Genomic DNA, 14,996 nt, shown 5'->3' with positions numbered 1-14,996 from the left:
TTGAGCCTCCAGCCTTGTCTCCTCTTGCTCCTGAAAGGTTACCCCAGAGGGATCCTGGACCTGGTCCATCCTCTCATTTAGTTCTGTCAGTGGACCCTGTTACCAGCATCTGGCTTTCTCTGCTGTGCTTAACTTGTCATCTTTGAACTGTCTCTTCTTTGGCACTACCTTTTTGTTTGAGAATTCCCTCAAGTTCACTCTTTCTTCTCACCATGTTTCCTCTGTAATCCCAGTTAATAAGTAAACTGAGTGTAGGTTACTGAGTAGGATGGGGTTAACTTGCATTGGGTTCCTGTAATCATTGGCCAAATGTGGCCGAGACATTGGGGCTTGGCCTAAGAATAAACCACACACAACTGGTTCCACTGCTGGGCAGAGCTCCAGAGCAACTGGGGGTTGATTGCCCGTGACTTCGTGCCACTGTGTCTCTGAATCAAGGTTGAGGAAGAACAAGCAATCCTGTTTCACCTCTCTTTGGGGATGAGGTAAGAGGATGAATATGTACTACTGTTGTTTGGTTCATGGTAACTCATTAAACTTCAGTTATGCTGTGGGGTTTGAGAGCTTCCTCCCAATTTCAGTGGAAACTTCCATGAAGGCATCCATGGAAGCGCAGGGGCTCAGCAACCCATCTGGTGACCCCAACAAAATCCATCTGGGTTTCAAACAGAGGAGTGCAGAGGTGGGAGTAGAGATACTATTCAGTGTCTGAGGTGGGCTGAGTTGGGTCTACCCTGCAGCCCAGTCTCTCGCTGGGATGAGAGATAACCCTGTGTAAGTCTACTGCCCTCTTTTCCACAGTGGATGGTACAGGATCTGCAGGGGAGTGTAGGTACTTGAGACGTGGTAAGGGATCTAAACACCCTTTGGGCGTTCCAACCAAATGCCAACAGTGTTGGGAATGCCATGGAAAAAATGAATTAAGAATATATAAGGGAACCTTGAAGTCCACTTGCTGTGGAAATCAGTCCTAGACTGAATATTGGTATATCAAGAAACAATTCCAATAGTTTTTATGTCACATTGCAGGAAAAAAAGAGGATAAAATGGATTCACTGTCCTCCTATTGGAGGATCTAGTCATGCACCAATGGAAGAACAATTCCAGATTATTCTTGTTATGGTAATTACAGTTTTGGAACAAAACAGTTAATAGCAGCAAACAGCTTAGGTTAATGATTAAGCACACTCAGTGGAGGGCTCTGAGCTGTCTGTGACGGGATTTGAGCCTTTTGAGAAACTTGTCTGGTGGGTTTCAGCACTGAACCAAGTGTGTAACACAACCTCGGCCCAAAAATTGTGGTAGAGCTGGCATGAAAGGGATGGAGCAGTTGTGCTGACACTGGAGCTACTGCCCTTCATTCATCGGAGGAATGGAAGAAGAACAAATTGATTAAGGTAACTAATACCAGCAAAAGACATAAAAGAATAATAAAATAAAATTAACTATAAATGATATTTTGTGTACTTGCTTTGAAATGCAACATTCACTTGCGTCAGGGCTCTGGACCCTGACCATTGCAGGATGTTAAAATATGCAGGAAATATAGTGAGAGTAGTTACAGTAGGTCTTCTGGTATAATAATAGAAGTTTGGGAGTTGCTTTATGGTGGCAGTTTTTTTCTCATAGCTCTAATGTAAGCTTCTACCCAAATCTCACCTCCAAGAGTGTCACTCTCCTGTTGTATCTTTTCTAAGGTACCATCCCACCCTTCTTCCACTGCTCATCCCTGTGCAGCCCTACTCTTACCCAGCAGCTCTGAAGAGATTTTTTTTGTCTGAGATTTCATGATTGTGATGTGTGTTATATGGATTATCTTAAAACTATGTTTATGATAATAGTAATAGAGGAAAAGTATGCCCCATCCCTGGGAGTGTTCAAGGCCAGGTCAGATGGGCTTGGAGCAACCTGGTCTAGTGGAAGATGTCCCTACCCATGGCAGGGACATTGGAATGAAATGATCTTTAATGTTTCTTCCAACCCGAATAGTTTTGTTATATAAAAATGTGGCTAAATCAATTCACCCAATTTTTTTTCCATACTAGTACAAAACTCAGGATGAGGACAGCAGAATTTGATGGTCTGTCTTTAAGTGGTAGAACAGCTCCTGATATGGACTTTACAAAGGGAATGTGGGATGTGTCTGGCTATGATAGCAAGTAAGACCTAGTCTACAAGTACTCAAATGTTTATTTTGTTTAATTATTAGAAAAATTCACAGCTGTTGCTCCCACAGTTTTGCACCGTGAAGAAAGAATTCATGTGAGGTTTGTTTTAACAATACAGGGAAGGTCCTAAGGCCCCAAGCCATGATTCTGGAGCCAGACTCTCTTGATTTCTCCATTCAGTATTCAAGATGAACCCCTGGAGAACATCCTTTCTGAGCACTGGGCTGATATTCTTGGCAGGTGGGTGATGGAGAGGTGGTGTTTCCAACCACCCTGGTCATAAAACACCAGAAAAATCCAGTGCCAATAGATTAGATACAGACTAACTGCATCCTGACATGGATAAGCATCTCTAAAAGCTGTTGAATATTATGGGATATATGCAGCATACCAGACATTGTCCACCTTATCAGTTTTTTTCGTGGCATTATTTCCATAGCCAGTGTAGATTTTTTAATTAATTTTTAATTTTCTGTGTTCTACCTGAGTTCATATCGTACCTATTGGTTTTGATTCACTTGATGATACATATACCACTGTTTACATGTTGATATTAAGGGCTCATGATACAAGGGTGTCCATACTGGGCTTCAGTTACCAATAGTGATGTTTGAGATTGCATCCAGACAGACCTAAGAAGCTGGAAACCCCCTAAAATTTAATCAGCAAACTAGATATCCCTGTAAAACGATTTCTGGAAAACTCTGATCAGTGGCTACAAAAAAAAAAGCCAGCCACTGGTTCATCTCTTAGCTTCAGAGAATGAGGGTACCAAAAATAAGTCCTAAATTATCTCAGGAATTTGATGCCTTTATGAAAGACATGACCATAGCAAGTTATAGGAGACTTAATACCATGAAGCAGGAGTTTCTTTCCAGGCCTGTATGTCTTTCCTGAGGACTTCAGAAAAAAAGAGTTGGACAGGCTGTTGTGGAGCCAGAAGAGGTTATATTTTGTGGGCAGCCTAGTGCACAGAAGTCAGCAAACACATTTCTTTGAGAACTGGATTAGTAAACATCATCTTTATTTTAATTCTTGAGGAGGACAGGAGGCTCGAGTTGCAGCTTGGTGAACCAAGTCCTGAAGGCACTAAAACCCCACTGAGGGGAAGCAGGACTATCCAATGGGGGAGATGGCTGGAGGGATAAAAGATGGGCAATATGACTAATTTGGATGCCTGAGAAGAAGAAATGAGAAGAAGGGTGGAATTACAGGAGGACAGCTCTCAGACCAGTGTCTGTAATGCTGAACAAGGTATTTTGGATGTTTGCATGACACTTCAGCCTGATGGGTTGTTTTTGCAGTGGCAGCCACGGGATCACTCATCAAGCCCCAGGAGGGCAGTGTTGCTGGAGGAACCTGGATTACCATTCCTTTGGATGGTGAGTTTTAAATTCCTAGGAAGTGTATGTCAAAATACAATCATAACAGTTTGGTTTGGAAGGGTCCTTAAATCTCGTCTCGTTCCAAACCCCTGCCATGGGCAGAGACACCTTCCACTAGACCAGGTTGCTCCAACCTGGCCTTGAACACTTCCAGGGGTGTAAAAGTAACAGAGAATCAGTTCCATTGTGAGATTAGTGGCTGGAGTGACAAACCATAAGCAACAGAGCCGTGGGCTGTGACACTCATAACATGAAATCAGCTTGAAATTATCACTTCATAAACTATGGCTGAAGAGTTTTTCCTAAGCAACAGAAGAAACATTTTTTACCTTGTTTTTGCGATGCGGAGCTAGTAATTTCTCCCCAGACATCCTTTTTTTTGAAGAAGAGCTGAAAATCTCCTCCCTTCATAAGTCCTGTAGTGCTGGAGCTTTAAAAACACTAATGATAACATGAGTTCTGAATATAAATCTCAGAAATTGAGAAGTCATACTCATTTGGGCCCAAAATCAACTAGGCTTGATTTTTCCACAGTGATGAATATTGATTCATTGGGAGGAAAGTTGGTCCTTTAACTGACTGTATATTTGGTTTAGCTGCTCAAATTCTGACTCTCAGTCATTTATAACTACAATGAATGGTGTTAGACTTCTTGTCTGAATATCGTGCATTCCCAGAGAGATGATGAAACAGAGGGAAGAAAGGAAGTTCAGGTCTTTACAACTCCCTGAAAGGAGGTTGAAGCACAGGGTGTAGATCTTCTTCTCCCAGGTGACAAGGACAGGACAAGAGGAAAGGGCCTCGAGTTGTGCCAGAGGAGATTTATAATGGATATTAGGAAATTTTCTTCATGGAAAGGGTTGTTAAGCCCTGGCACTGGCTGCTCAGGGCAGGGGCAGAGTCATCAGGGGGTTTTAAAAGATGTGTGGATGCGGCACTTGAGGACATGTTTTAGTGCTAGACTTGGCAGCACTGGGGGAACAGTTGAACTCAATGATCTTAAAGGTCTTTTCCAAGTAAATGATTCAAGGGAGATGTTTCCCCAACAGCACTGTGTGAAGGCAGAGTTGGGAAATCAGTTCAAGCAGAGTTTGTTTTTTTTTGTTGGGGGGAAACAGACAGGCCTTGGGAGAAGGGGAAAAACCTTCCTGGAACTATGAGGAAATGTATAGTTTGCTGCAAACTATGAAACCACTGTTGCCATTTAAAGTGAGTCTGTGGACTGGGAACCATCTGGTGCAAAGGGAGAGTTGTGAGTGAGCCTTCGGCATTTCTTGTTTTGTTCTATTATGCTACAAAAGTTAAACGTGGTTCATGCTCAGATGAAACTTTCTGAACATCAGGGACTGACTATTTGGGCATTGGTCAGTTTGTGGTGAGCAATTGTCTTCATTTACATTAATTGTCATTTTGGGATTTATTTTCTTCTCTCTTTGTTACTTTTTTCTTTTCCTTACGATTTATTATTTTTTCTTTTTAATTATTAAACTGTTTTTACCTCAACCCATGACTTTTCTCACTTCTACCCTTCCAATTTTCTCCCTTGTCCCATCAGGGGGGAAGGAGAGGGAGTGGCTGTGTGGGGCTGAGCTCTTGGCTGGGGTTAAACCACAACAACATAAAATCACACAAGCGTGATTTTAAAAAGCCTGATCAAGGGCTCTAAACTTTATTCCTAGAGAAGCTGGGTTGAATATTGAAAAATATTTATCATGTGTTTTAATGGGAGTGATCCTGTCCTCACAGAGCTCTTCTGATTGACTTTATTACTTAGGCTCAGCCTCCCACAAGATAGAATCTGTCTCTCCAGCCAGTATGTCCCAGCTGGAGGTGTCCCTGGTGAATCCAGACCTGCCCAGGCTGCTCTGTGATGTCTCTCCTCTGTATTTTGACTTACCCACTATAAGATGCAGAACAAGGTATGATCCATGACTGTACTGTGGGTGAGACCTTGATGTTTGTCTGGTAGGATCCTCATTTTCTTTCAGTGTCTGTACAGGCAGTTTAGGAGTTGAAAGAATTCCTTTTTGTCCTACAGTGCCCACACCTGAGCATCTCCTAAGCTGTGCTGCATTTACTCTTGTTTCAGCTTAATAAAGCATGAGGCTATTTAGCATGAGGGTCTCGTTGAGGCTTCTGGGACAGTCCAGACTCAGACCTTCAAAGGTTTGTAGATATCTAATTCTCAGATGCAAAACAACTAAGAAAATCCTGGTGGAGATTTTACTGGTTTTTGGTATCCTCAGCCTATTTAAGATCATAGGGAGAGGTTATGAGTAGAGCAAGAAATAAATATGGTTTCAAGCATCAGCTGGGCAGTCCAAGGTGCCTGTTTTCTGTCCTGTCATAACTTTAGAAAAGGGTTGCTTGACTGGAAGACTGGGGTATCTGGAGGCTGTAGGAGGGACCCTAATGGGGCTCATTCATCTCTTGCTGCTGTAATTTGGCTGGGAGTTAATTCTGAGAATTAACTGTGCTGAGAAACTGTGTGCATTAAGGATGCAGCATTAATTTACCGACCAGGATCAAGATGCCCTGCAGATCCAGGCAGCCCTGGGTCATTTCATTACTAATGAATACCAATTATCGTTCGTGCGTGTCTGATGAACATGTTTGTGTTTTGCATTAACATATAATTTGGGTAGAGTTCTGATATGGTCCTGTCACCTTCTGCACTTAACTGTGATTTCTTGCTGTGACTCCACATTTCTTTTAAATTGTTGTTTTAGAGTTTGGGTTCACATGTGTGAAGTTTGGGTTGACAGTATAAATTAGCTTTGCTCTATTGAAGCCCCATTGGGTCTGGTAGGAATGGAGTCCCTGTGAAGGACCTCACATTTCCTGAAAAATTAACACAAAGTCTATAAAAGTAATACAATATAACACATTCTCTTCCACCTAGATCTTCACCCCAGGAGGGTTTGTACTACGTGGAGGTGATCTTTAAAGGATGTGTGATTAACAACCTGACTGGGCTGGAGAAAGAGAATTATTCTTTCAAGGTAATCACCAATCACATAGAAGTGATGATAAAGGATTCAAGGTATTGGAGGGAGTCCAACTGTAGACATTGTGTCACAGGGAATATATTCAAATAATTAAATCATAGAATGATTAATGTTAGAAGGGACATTAAAGATCATCTTTAATGATCATTCCTGCCATGGGCAGGGCCACCTTCCACTAGACCAGGTTGCTTCAAGTATCCTCCAACCTGGCCTTGAACACTTCCAGGGATGGGACAGCCACAGCTTCTCTGGGCAACCTGTGCCAGGGTCTCACCACCTTCACAGTAAAAAATTTCTTGTTTACATCTAGTCTAAATTTACCTTTTTTTTCAGTTTGAAGCCATTCTTCCATATCCTGTCACTCCAGGCCTTTGTTTGAAGTCCCTCTCCACCTCTCTTGGAACCCCTTTAGGTACTGGAAGGGGCTCTAAAGTCTCCATGGATCTTCCTCTTCTCCAGACTGAACACCCCCAGCTCTCCCAGCCTGTCTCCAGAACAAAGGGGCTCCAGCCCTTGGAGCATTTTCATGACCTCCTCTGGATTTGCTCCAGCAGCTCCACATCCTCCTTATGTTAGGGTCCCAGAGTTTGATGTGGTACTCCAGGTGGGGCCTCGTGAGATTAGAGTAAGCTCTCTGAGCTACATCCCTTATGGCCAGTAATGCATATCTGGACCACGCTGTCTATGTGCAGAGTTTGTGCTTCAACACAAATTTCTAAACCTGTCTTCGGGTTTCTCCTTTAAAATTAGAGTCACTTCCCTTAAAGTGCTGGTCATGATTCTCTTCTCTTCTCTCTCATATGCTGTAGATCTGGTTGCATGTCAAGACAAGAAGCTGGGATCTCCTTTTGTCCTTTAAAACTTGATGCATCGAGGTACTCATCAGTGGCACTGGGTAGACCAGGTCACCTGAGAGACCTTTCTGAATGAAAAATCTGGGTCTAGGTTAATTTATCTCTGTCCTTAAGCCATACATTTAGAAGATCCTGTTGTGTCAGAAGACCCAGTGCTGGCAACTTTTGATGTTCCTCTGCAAGCTGCAGGATGGCCACTGACAGGTGACCATGGGTACAGCTGGTTCCAGGAATGGAAATCTCTTCACATCTAGGACAGCTCTCCACCTAAGATGAGCATGATTTGGAGAGCTCAGACCTCAGTTGTGATTTCATATCTGTTGCTCCTCCTCCAACTGGGATTTCCCCTTTGGTTCACAGTGTCAAAACACACTGTCTAAGGAGGTTTTGGAGTATGGTGATATTAGATTAGTTTATGACAATGGTGTCAAAATCTGGGGCCCCCAGTACAGGAAGGACATCGACCTGTTGGAGTGAGTCCAGAGGAGGCTGCCAAGATGATCAGAGGAATGGGACACCTCTGCATTGAGGAAAGGCTAAGAGAATTTGGATTGTTCAACATGGAAAAGAGAAGGCTCTGGGGTGACCTAATTGTGGCCTCCCAGTACCTGGAGGGAACCTACAAGAAAGATGGAGAAAGACTATTTACAGGGGCGTGTTAGAGACAGAACAAGGGGAATGGGTTCAAACTGAAAGAACATAGGTTTAGATTAGATATGAGGAAGAACTTCTTGGCTGCGAGGGTGGTGAGGCCCTGGCACAGGTTGCCCAGAGAAGCTGTGGCTACCCCATCCCTGGAAGTGTTCAAGGCCAGGTTAGATTGGGGCTCTGAGCAACGTGGGATAGTGGAAGGTGTCCCTGCCCATGGCTGGGGGTTGGAATGAGATAATCTTTAAGGTCCCTTCCAACCCAAACCATTCCATGATCTCACACAGGACAGAATCCTTAACCATGATTGTGTGTTTTGGGATGAGACCTGTTGTGTTTGAAAGTCACATCCCACCTCTGAGTTGACTGTGAGTATCGAGCAGGAGAGCCCAGTGTTTTCAGAAAATTGTACATTAAAGCTGAAGAGTCATTGGGTGTTTCAGCTGGCTTAGAGAGTTGATGAAAAATCACCAGGGGATGCTGTTAATGAGGCACATTCCAAGCTAAATAAAACACAGTGTGTCTCTTTGTTTTGGGACCGGGACCTGGGAGCTATGAGAATTAAAAATTAATTTTGCCTCCACATTAGGCTGAAAAAGGCCGCTGCAGGCAGCAACAAGTCTGAGCAGCTCAAAAGACTTGTGTCAGCCAGTGACCCCAGTTTCATGCTGGTTTTGGCTTCTTTTTCCACATCATCTCTAGCATGGGGTATGATGCAATGTTGCCTTTGCTTCCCAGAAGTGGCCATTGCTGGAGGGAGTTGGTGGCTACTCATTCATTTTTAACATGACCATGAGGAGGAGAGAAGGCAGAGATTGAGCTCTGAAAGGGAATGGTTTAAGGAAAGCTTGGAAAAAACCCACAATAATGCAATGGTGTCTTAGATTTGATTTAGCAAATCAGGTTTGTTCTGCTATTTATTGGGTTGTCAGCAGCATCTGTAAGTGCCAGGGATCATAGATGAACATATCCAAAAAAAAAGGACAATGGAAGGACCTGGAGCACAAGTCTGATGATGAGTGACTGAGGGAACTTAGCCTGGAGAAAAGGAGGCTCAGGGGGAACCTTCTCACTCTCTACAACTCCCTGAAAGGAGATTGGAGCCAGGTGGGGTTTGGCCTCCTCTCCCAATTTACAAGACACAGGACAAGGAAATTGCCTCAAGTTGCACCAGGGGAGGCTTAAATTGGATATTAAGGAAAATTTCTTACCCGAAATGATTGTCAAACATCAGGGAAGTTGGGGAGTCACCATTCCTGGAGGGATTTAAAAGATGCGTAGATGTGGTACTTGGGAACATGGTTTAGTGGATTTGGCAGTGTTAGATTAATGGTTGGACTCAATCTTCAGGGCTTTTTTCCCTCAGAGTCCAAGGTAGTTCTTTCCCAAAGACATATCTGTTGTACTACACTACGTTAAGATGGGCCAATACAAGCTCTTTCACTGCTCCACTGCTTTAGGGTACCAAAAAAAATTGCTAAAGGGTGGCTGAAGTATTTAACTTCTGTGATAAAGAAATACTTTCGAAGTATATACTCTTGGGAAGAAAAATGGTACCGTAATGCAGGATAAAATGCAGGTTTTAACTTTAGATAAAGTATGGCTTGGAAACTTTGTAGTGTATTAAAGTGTGTCTTCTGGCATTGACTGAAGCTGGGGTGGGCAATTTGGGCACAAAAGAGGATGTAAAAATAGCAGTAACGCATACCCTGAATGGAGGTGAGGTAAGAAGGGAATATTTCTCCTTACTCCCTTCCTGGAGCAGGACTCTGCTTCAAAGATCAGATCTGAAGTGGGGGTCTCTGAAATGCAGATGCCAGCTGTGTTGTGAGTAATGTACCATCAGATCGTGTTGCAATGCACTGAAAATAACTTCCATTTAACTACAAATTTTTCTTTGCAGTTCTCTGCTGAGCAGACACCTGTGGTTTACCAAATCAATCCACCATCTGGCATCCCAGGTATGGGATCTTTCCTTATGCTGGAGCCCACTTAAACTATTATTTGATGTTCCATACTGTCTTTCTCCTTAGGAGAGGTCTGTCTTGCTGGGAATAAAATGGGCACCACCAGATTTTAATGTCTAAACTCATTCTGGACAGGAAAATGGGTTTGTCTGAGGGGGGAGAGTCTGCAGCACTGGGTACGAAAGTGGCGAACAAGCAGTGACCAAGTTATTTGGTACTTGGCTCCTGTAGCCCAACTCTGCCTGAGTAGAATGATGTTGTTCTGTAGATTGATAAATCTAATCCATCCCAACTCTTGAGTCATCATACACTGTTTATTTAGGAGTAGTTTTAAGAAGAATTGTCTGTTAGGTGTTCATATTGCGACACCATACAGACCTGTTGGTTAATGGGGCTTTAGATCACACCTAAAAGTTTTGTGAGAAGACATTCAATGGTTTTGGTCTGAACAATTAATTGGCATATAGAAGGGTTTTTTTCCCTATTTCTATTAATTTTTATATTTTCAGATTTCTTTAGAGAAAATGGAAAGTTCAATGTCCAAAGTAAAGATTAATCAAAACATTTTGGTCTCTTAAGAATGTAGAGAGACACTTGCATGATGAGATCACAGAGATGCTCCTAAATCTAAACCAATCCCTTATTTCCAATTATTTTCAGGTGTAGTTCAGCTATAGATTCTCATGCCCTGCTTTAGAGTGTCTTCATGGAGATTTCTGTCTGTTAGCTGGATGTTTGACCTCTCAGTGTGGTCAGTGAAGAGCATGAGAACAACACTGTCTAGTGCTATTTCAGGTGTCTTGGCACATGAAGGACCTGCATGGAGCAGGGGGAGGCAGGACTAGGAAGCCATTCCCTTCTGGAGCCATAGTGGAAGGACAGGATCAGACAGAATTGGATTGGAAAGGGCCTTAATGCAGGTCTCATTCCAACCCCCAGTTATGGGCAGGGACACCTTCCACTATCCCAGGTTGCTCCAAGCCTCGTCCAACCTGGCCTTGGACATTCCCAGGGATGGGGCAGCCAGAGCTTCTCTGGGCAACTTGTCCCAGGGCCTCCCCACCCTCTCAGGGGAGAATTTCTTCCTAATATCTATTCCCAAAGGTGTTTGATAGGGTGTCTCAACTGATGTAAGACACCCCTGTGCAGGTGACTGAATGAAGCTCTCCCACAGTGTGGTCAGTGGAGTGTTGGGAGTGATTCAACTGGCCACAGATATGCTGAGCTCCTTCTTTAGACTTTCACCCTGTGTAATGTACAAGTGATGTAAATTTGATTGTCTCCTGAGGTTCTACAGTGGAATTGGGTTAGAATGTGGTGTTTAGTTAACAAAGGAGTTGAGGACAATGTCTTTTCAGTGCAAATACAGGAGACCTGCCAAAAAATTGGGAATGGACTTTTTTTTGGTGGGAAAAGTGAATAAGTCTGAAGTCTCTTGAGCCATGGTAGAAGCTGAGAGTAGTCATCAGCGTAGGCATCTCTGTAAAATTCACAAAGACCGAGGATTCCTCTTGCTCAGCTCGCAGAATCTGCAAATAAGTTCTCTGCTTTTAAAAGGCTCTTTTCAATTTCCATTTCCTTTTTAAACAGGAAATTTAATACAGATTTATGGGAAGACAATCGCTGGAAGATATGAGACCTTCGACTTCAACATGGATTATATTGATGGGTAATTATCTACAGGCAATGTCTGCCCCAGTCCCTGTAAATTGGCATTTCTTCCATCAGCCTCCTCGACAGCAATAAATTGCAACCAGTTGGCCCAGAATTGCCATTTACTTCCTTTGTGGTTTATTGCAGCTCATGAGTTGGGCTCCAGCAAACTTTGTTAATCTAATTGCAACTGGTCCATTAAGCTGGTTGGTTTGTTTACTGGCAGCACAGTCAATCACAGCTCAGTGTGAATTGTACTGTAATTGCAGCTGGTTGCTGTAGATTTTATTTTGGCTAGCAAATTAAAATTTAACTAATTAAAATAATGTCAGGATCGAAAAGTTAAATAAATTTTCCCTTTCCATTTGCATTTTTTAGAAAAAACTATTAGTTTGAAGCAGATGCTCTAGTGAGACAGAAGATAAAGGAGAAGTATTTTGAGACAAAAGGCTTTGTTTTTCATTGCTTTAAACCCTCTCTGGGTATTTCCTTGTTTTCAAAGGTTTGATTTCTGGTTGTTTTTTTTTTTGTTCTATGATCACATGTAACAGAGAAAAGTAAATAGATTTAAGAAACTCACTTCAGGGCAACAGCCCTTTAAGAACAGCCAATCCAAAGTGAGCATCAACACTGTCCTGATGCATATCATATCTATTTCCATATGTATCTATTTCCATATGGATATGTTATCAAGTACTAATTTATTATTTCCTTGCATTTGTGTCAGTGGCAGTGAAGAACTAAGCCCAGGTGAGTATTTTATAGAAAAACTATTAACCCATAGTCACTGTGCTGGCATTTTCAGGACCATTTCAGAATCCAGGAAAGGTGTGTATTCCCACTAGTTAGAAATTTTAATTGCAGCAGCAGATACTTAACCACTGGATACTTTTTAATGACTTCTCAAGCTGAATGAAAATGTCCCTTGCTAATTAATTAAATTCTCTGCCAGCATGAATGAAACTCCAGTGCAGATTCCTGCCATATCAGCTGCACCCATTTCTCAGCCCTGCACTGCTGCACATCAGCATCCTTTGTTTGACAGTAATTATTGTTTTACCTGCCTTTGGTGAAACCTTTGCTCAGTGGGAAGAAAGGCTGTTCTGTGTGACTGCAGGCTGGACGTGCCTCACACTCCACTACTGGATTACTCATTTACAGCTTAACCTCACCAAAAGGAAATGGCCTCAAAATCTCAGCATTCCAGACAGGTTCCCTTTAGAGCTTCACATGAATAATTTGCCCATTTTTGGTGTGTTAGGAAATATGTACCAGGTGGGGACTTGGACTTGACCAGAGCAGTCTGTCCTTCAGTCACGCTGATTTGGGATTTGGAGCAAAAAAAAGAGAATGGTTTTTATACTTTCAAGGGTGTTCTGCCCCCTTTTCCATGCTTTGTATGGGATGCAATGGTCCAGAGATGATGAACATACGTTTGGCAGCACTGAATTTTTTTTATAGTCTTCCTTAAAAGGAAAGGTTCTCACTATCGGCCACCTGTATTAATAAAAGAAAAGTCTTCTGTTTAAACCTCATAAAACTGCACTCTGAAGCATTGGTCATAGAAAACCACACTCTGAAGGATGGGTCATCACAGAGTGCTTGCATAACAGGTTTTAATTACATATTTCCCATGATTGCCTCTTCATTCTCAAAGAACTACCAACCTTTGCTTATACTGCTAATTACTCTGAGTTTATTCTTCCTGCCTGATTCCTCCTCTTCAGTTGAAGTTGTTCCATATTGGTTCTTTAAGGTGGGGATATTTAAATTTGCTATTAGGAGCTTGGGTGATTCCTGGTAGAGATTGTAGTGTTTTTACTCAAAGAAATAAAGAAATAGCTGAGCTACATCTTGAATTACTTACTGTAAGGGATGCTGCCTGCTTCTTCTGGAAGGTAAGGGTGAGTATAGCCCCCTTGGAGCTCAGCCTTGCCTACAGGGAGGAGCTATCAGGTCATTCAGAGCTGTCTCCAAGATGTTCCTGCCACTCATGATCTTTACAGAGGTGCAGTTCTTGCAGTATTTGGGTGTCGCAGTTCTCTCCCCGTCCGGCGGCGCGCGGCCCCCGGGGCAGTGCCAGAGCCCGCCCACTTTTGGGAAATACACTTTGCAGGTGAAGAGATAAAAGATTAATAAATGCTGTGTAAAAGTGAGGGGAAGTTCCCGTCCTACTTGAAAATGTTGGCTGCTGATTTTAACAGGATCAGGTTTTCATTTGTGGAGCTCCACGTTGCTTTATGTCTCATTTCTCCTGTTTATTTTTTGCCCAGGCCAGCTACCCTTACAGCAGAAGGAGATGGATGGACCAGTCTCTGCTCTTTTGCTGACAGACAAGCTGGAAGCATGTCAGTTCTTCATTTATTTTTTGTTTATCTCGGTGCAAGGGCGCAGCACAGCTTGTGCACAAAAAAAATAAATTAATTCATGGCTTTTGGAGAAACTCTTCTGCTTTGGCTTGAGGTGGAGAGAGACCCTGGAGAGCTGCCCAGAGGATCTGTGATGGGGTGGGTGAGGGCTGCTGTTTCTCTGTGGCTCCAGCCACAGCCTGGCAGGACCAGGGGCTGTTCTCTGGCCTGGAGATGACACCCCTTGCCCTGGCCACATCTGTTCTGTTCAACTCTCTAAGCTCCAAACCAAAGTAGCCATTTCCAAGCTACCTATTGACCCTGGTCAATGCATTGTCTTCAGTCTATATAGGCACTAATTTTAAAGGTGGATTAGCTAATCTGAGCCTAAATTTGGTGAGTAGCTCTTGGGATTTAACAGCATGGACAGACAGGCTCTGGTGCCTGGGTCCCAGCACTGTTTATTATTTGGTATTAATAGGATCACAGAATGGTTTAGGTTGGAAGGAACCTGAAAGATAATCTAGTTTCAAGCCCCTGCCATGGGCAGGGACACCTTCCTCTATCCCAGGTTAATCCAAACCCCATCCAACCTGATCTTGGATGCTTCCAGGGAGAATTCATATACTCTTGTCTTCTGTAAGTTGCACGAGACCCTTTAGGCTGCTGGATCTTGCACTCTGTTTATTGTGGACAAAACCATGGGCTCTGCAGCAGTGTTTCTTTTATGAGTGATGCACTTCTTATAGTGCTTGTGAGCCCTGGAAAAGGAGGAGGGTACTTTAACAGGGAACCAGGGGAAAAACCTGCTCTCACGGAAGTCTGTCCTAAGGTTCCTGGGGTCCTCACTGGATCCCCTTATCGCAGTGTAAAATTCTTCCTGGCTCCCAAGAGGAGAACTTAAATGAAAATGTGAATTGATAATGGTATGTCCAACATTCCACGACTCCTGAAGGCTGATGTAA

At 43.0% G+C, this 14,996-nt stretch overlaps 1 protein-coding gene across 7 annotated transcripts in view; it reads left to right on the top strand.

The window, feature by feature from the left end:
• The first annotated feature begins 375 nt into the window (after nt 1-375).
• Nucleotides 376-14,996, top strand: part of PKHD1 (PKHD1 ciliary IPT domain containing fibrocystin/polyductin) — a 258,573-nt gene continuing 243,952 nt past the window's right edge. For 4 of the 7 annotated variants that reach the window (XR_004356231.1, XR_004356232.1, XM_032683658.1 and 1 more), the window contains exons 1-8: nt 1,218-1,397; nt 2,287-2,408; nt 3,473-3,550; nt 5,328-5,472; nt 6,456-6,555; nt 9,967-10,024; nt 11,621-11,699; nt 13,957-14,031. Coding sequence is in view for 5 of the 7 variants with exons in the window: in XM_032683658.1 (XP_032539549.1) it covers nt 2,357-2,408; nt 3,473-3,550; nt 5,328-5,472; nt 6,456-6,555; nt 9,967-10,024; nt 11,621-11,699; nt 13,957-14,031 (587 nt within the window). In the remaining 2 variants the exon portion in view is untranslated. Of the gene's footprint in view, nt 486-1,217; nt 1,398-2,286; nt 2,409-3,472; nt 3,551-5,327; nt 5,473-6,455; nt 6,556-8,341; nt 8,432-9,828; nt 9,891-9,966; nt 10,025-11,620; nt 11,700-13,956; nt 14,032-14,996 lie in introns of those variants that run through there. The other 3 variants (XM_032683659.1, XM_032683660.1, XM_032683661.1) reach the window with 3 other exon arrangements.

Source organism: Chiroxiphia lanceolata, chromosome 3 (assembly GCF_009829145.1).
Source record: "Chiroxiphia lanceolata isolate bChiLan1 chromosome 3, bChiLan1.pri, whole genome shotgun sequence".
NCBI lineage: Eukaryota > Metazoa > Chordata > Aves > Passeriformes > Pipridae > Chiroxiphia > Chiroxiphia lanceolata.
The sequence above is the reverse complement of the archived record's forward strand: the minus strand, read 5'-3'. Positions and strand labels throughout refer to the sequence as shown.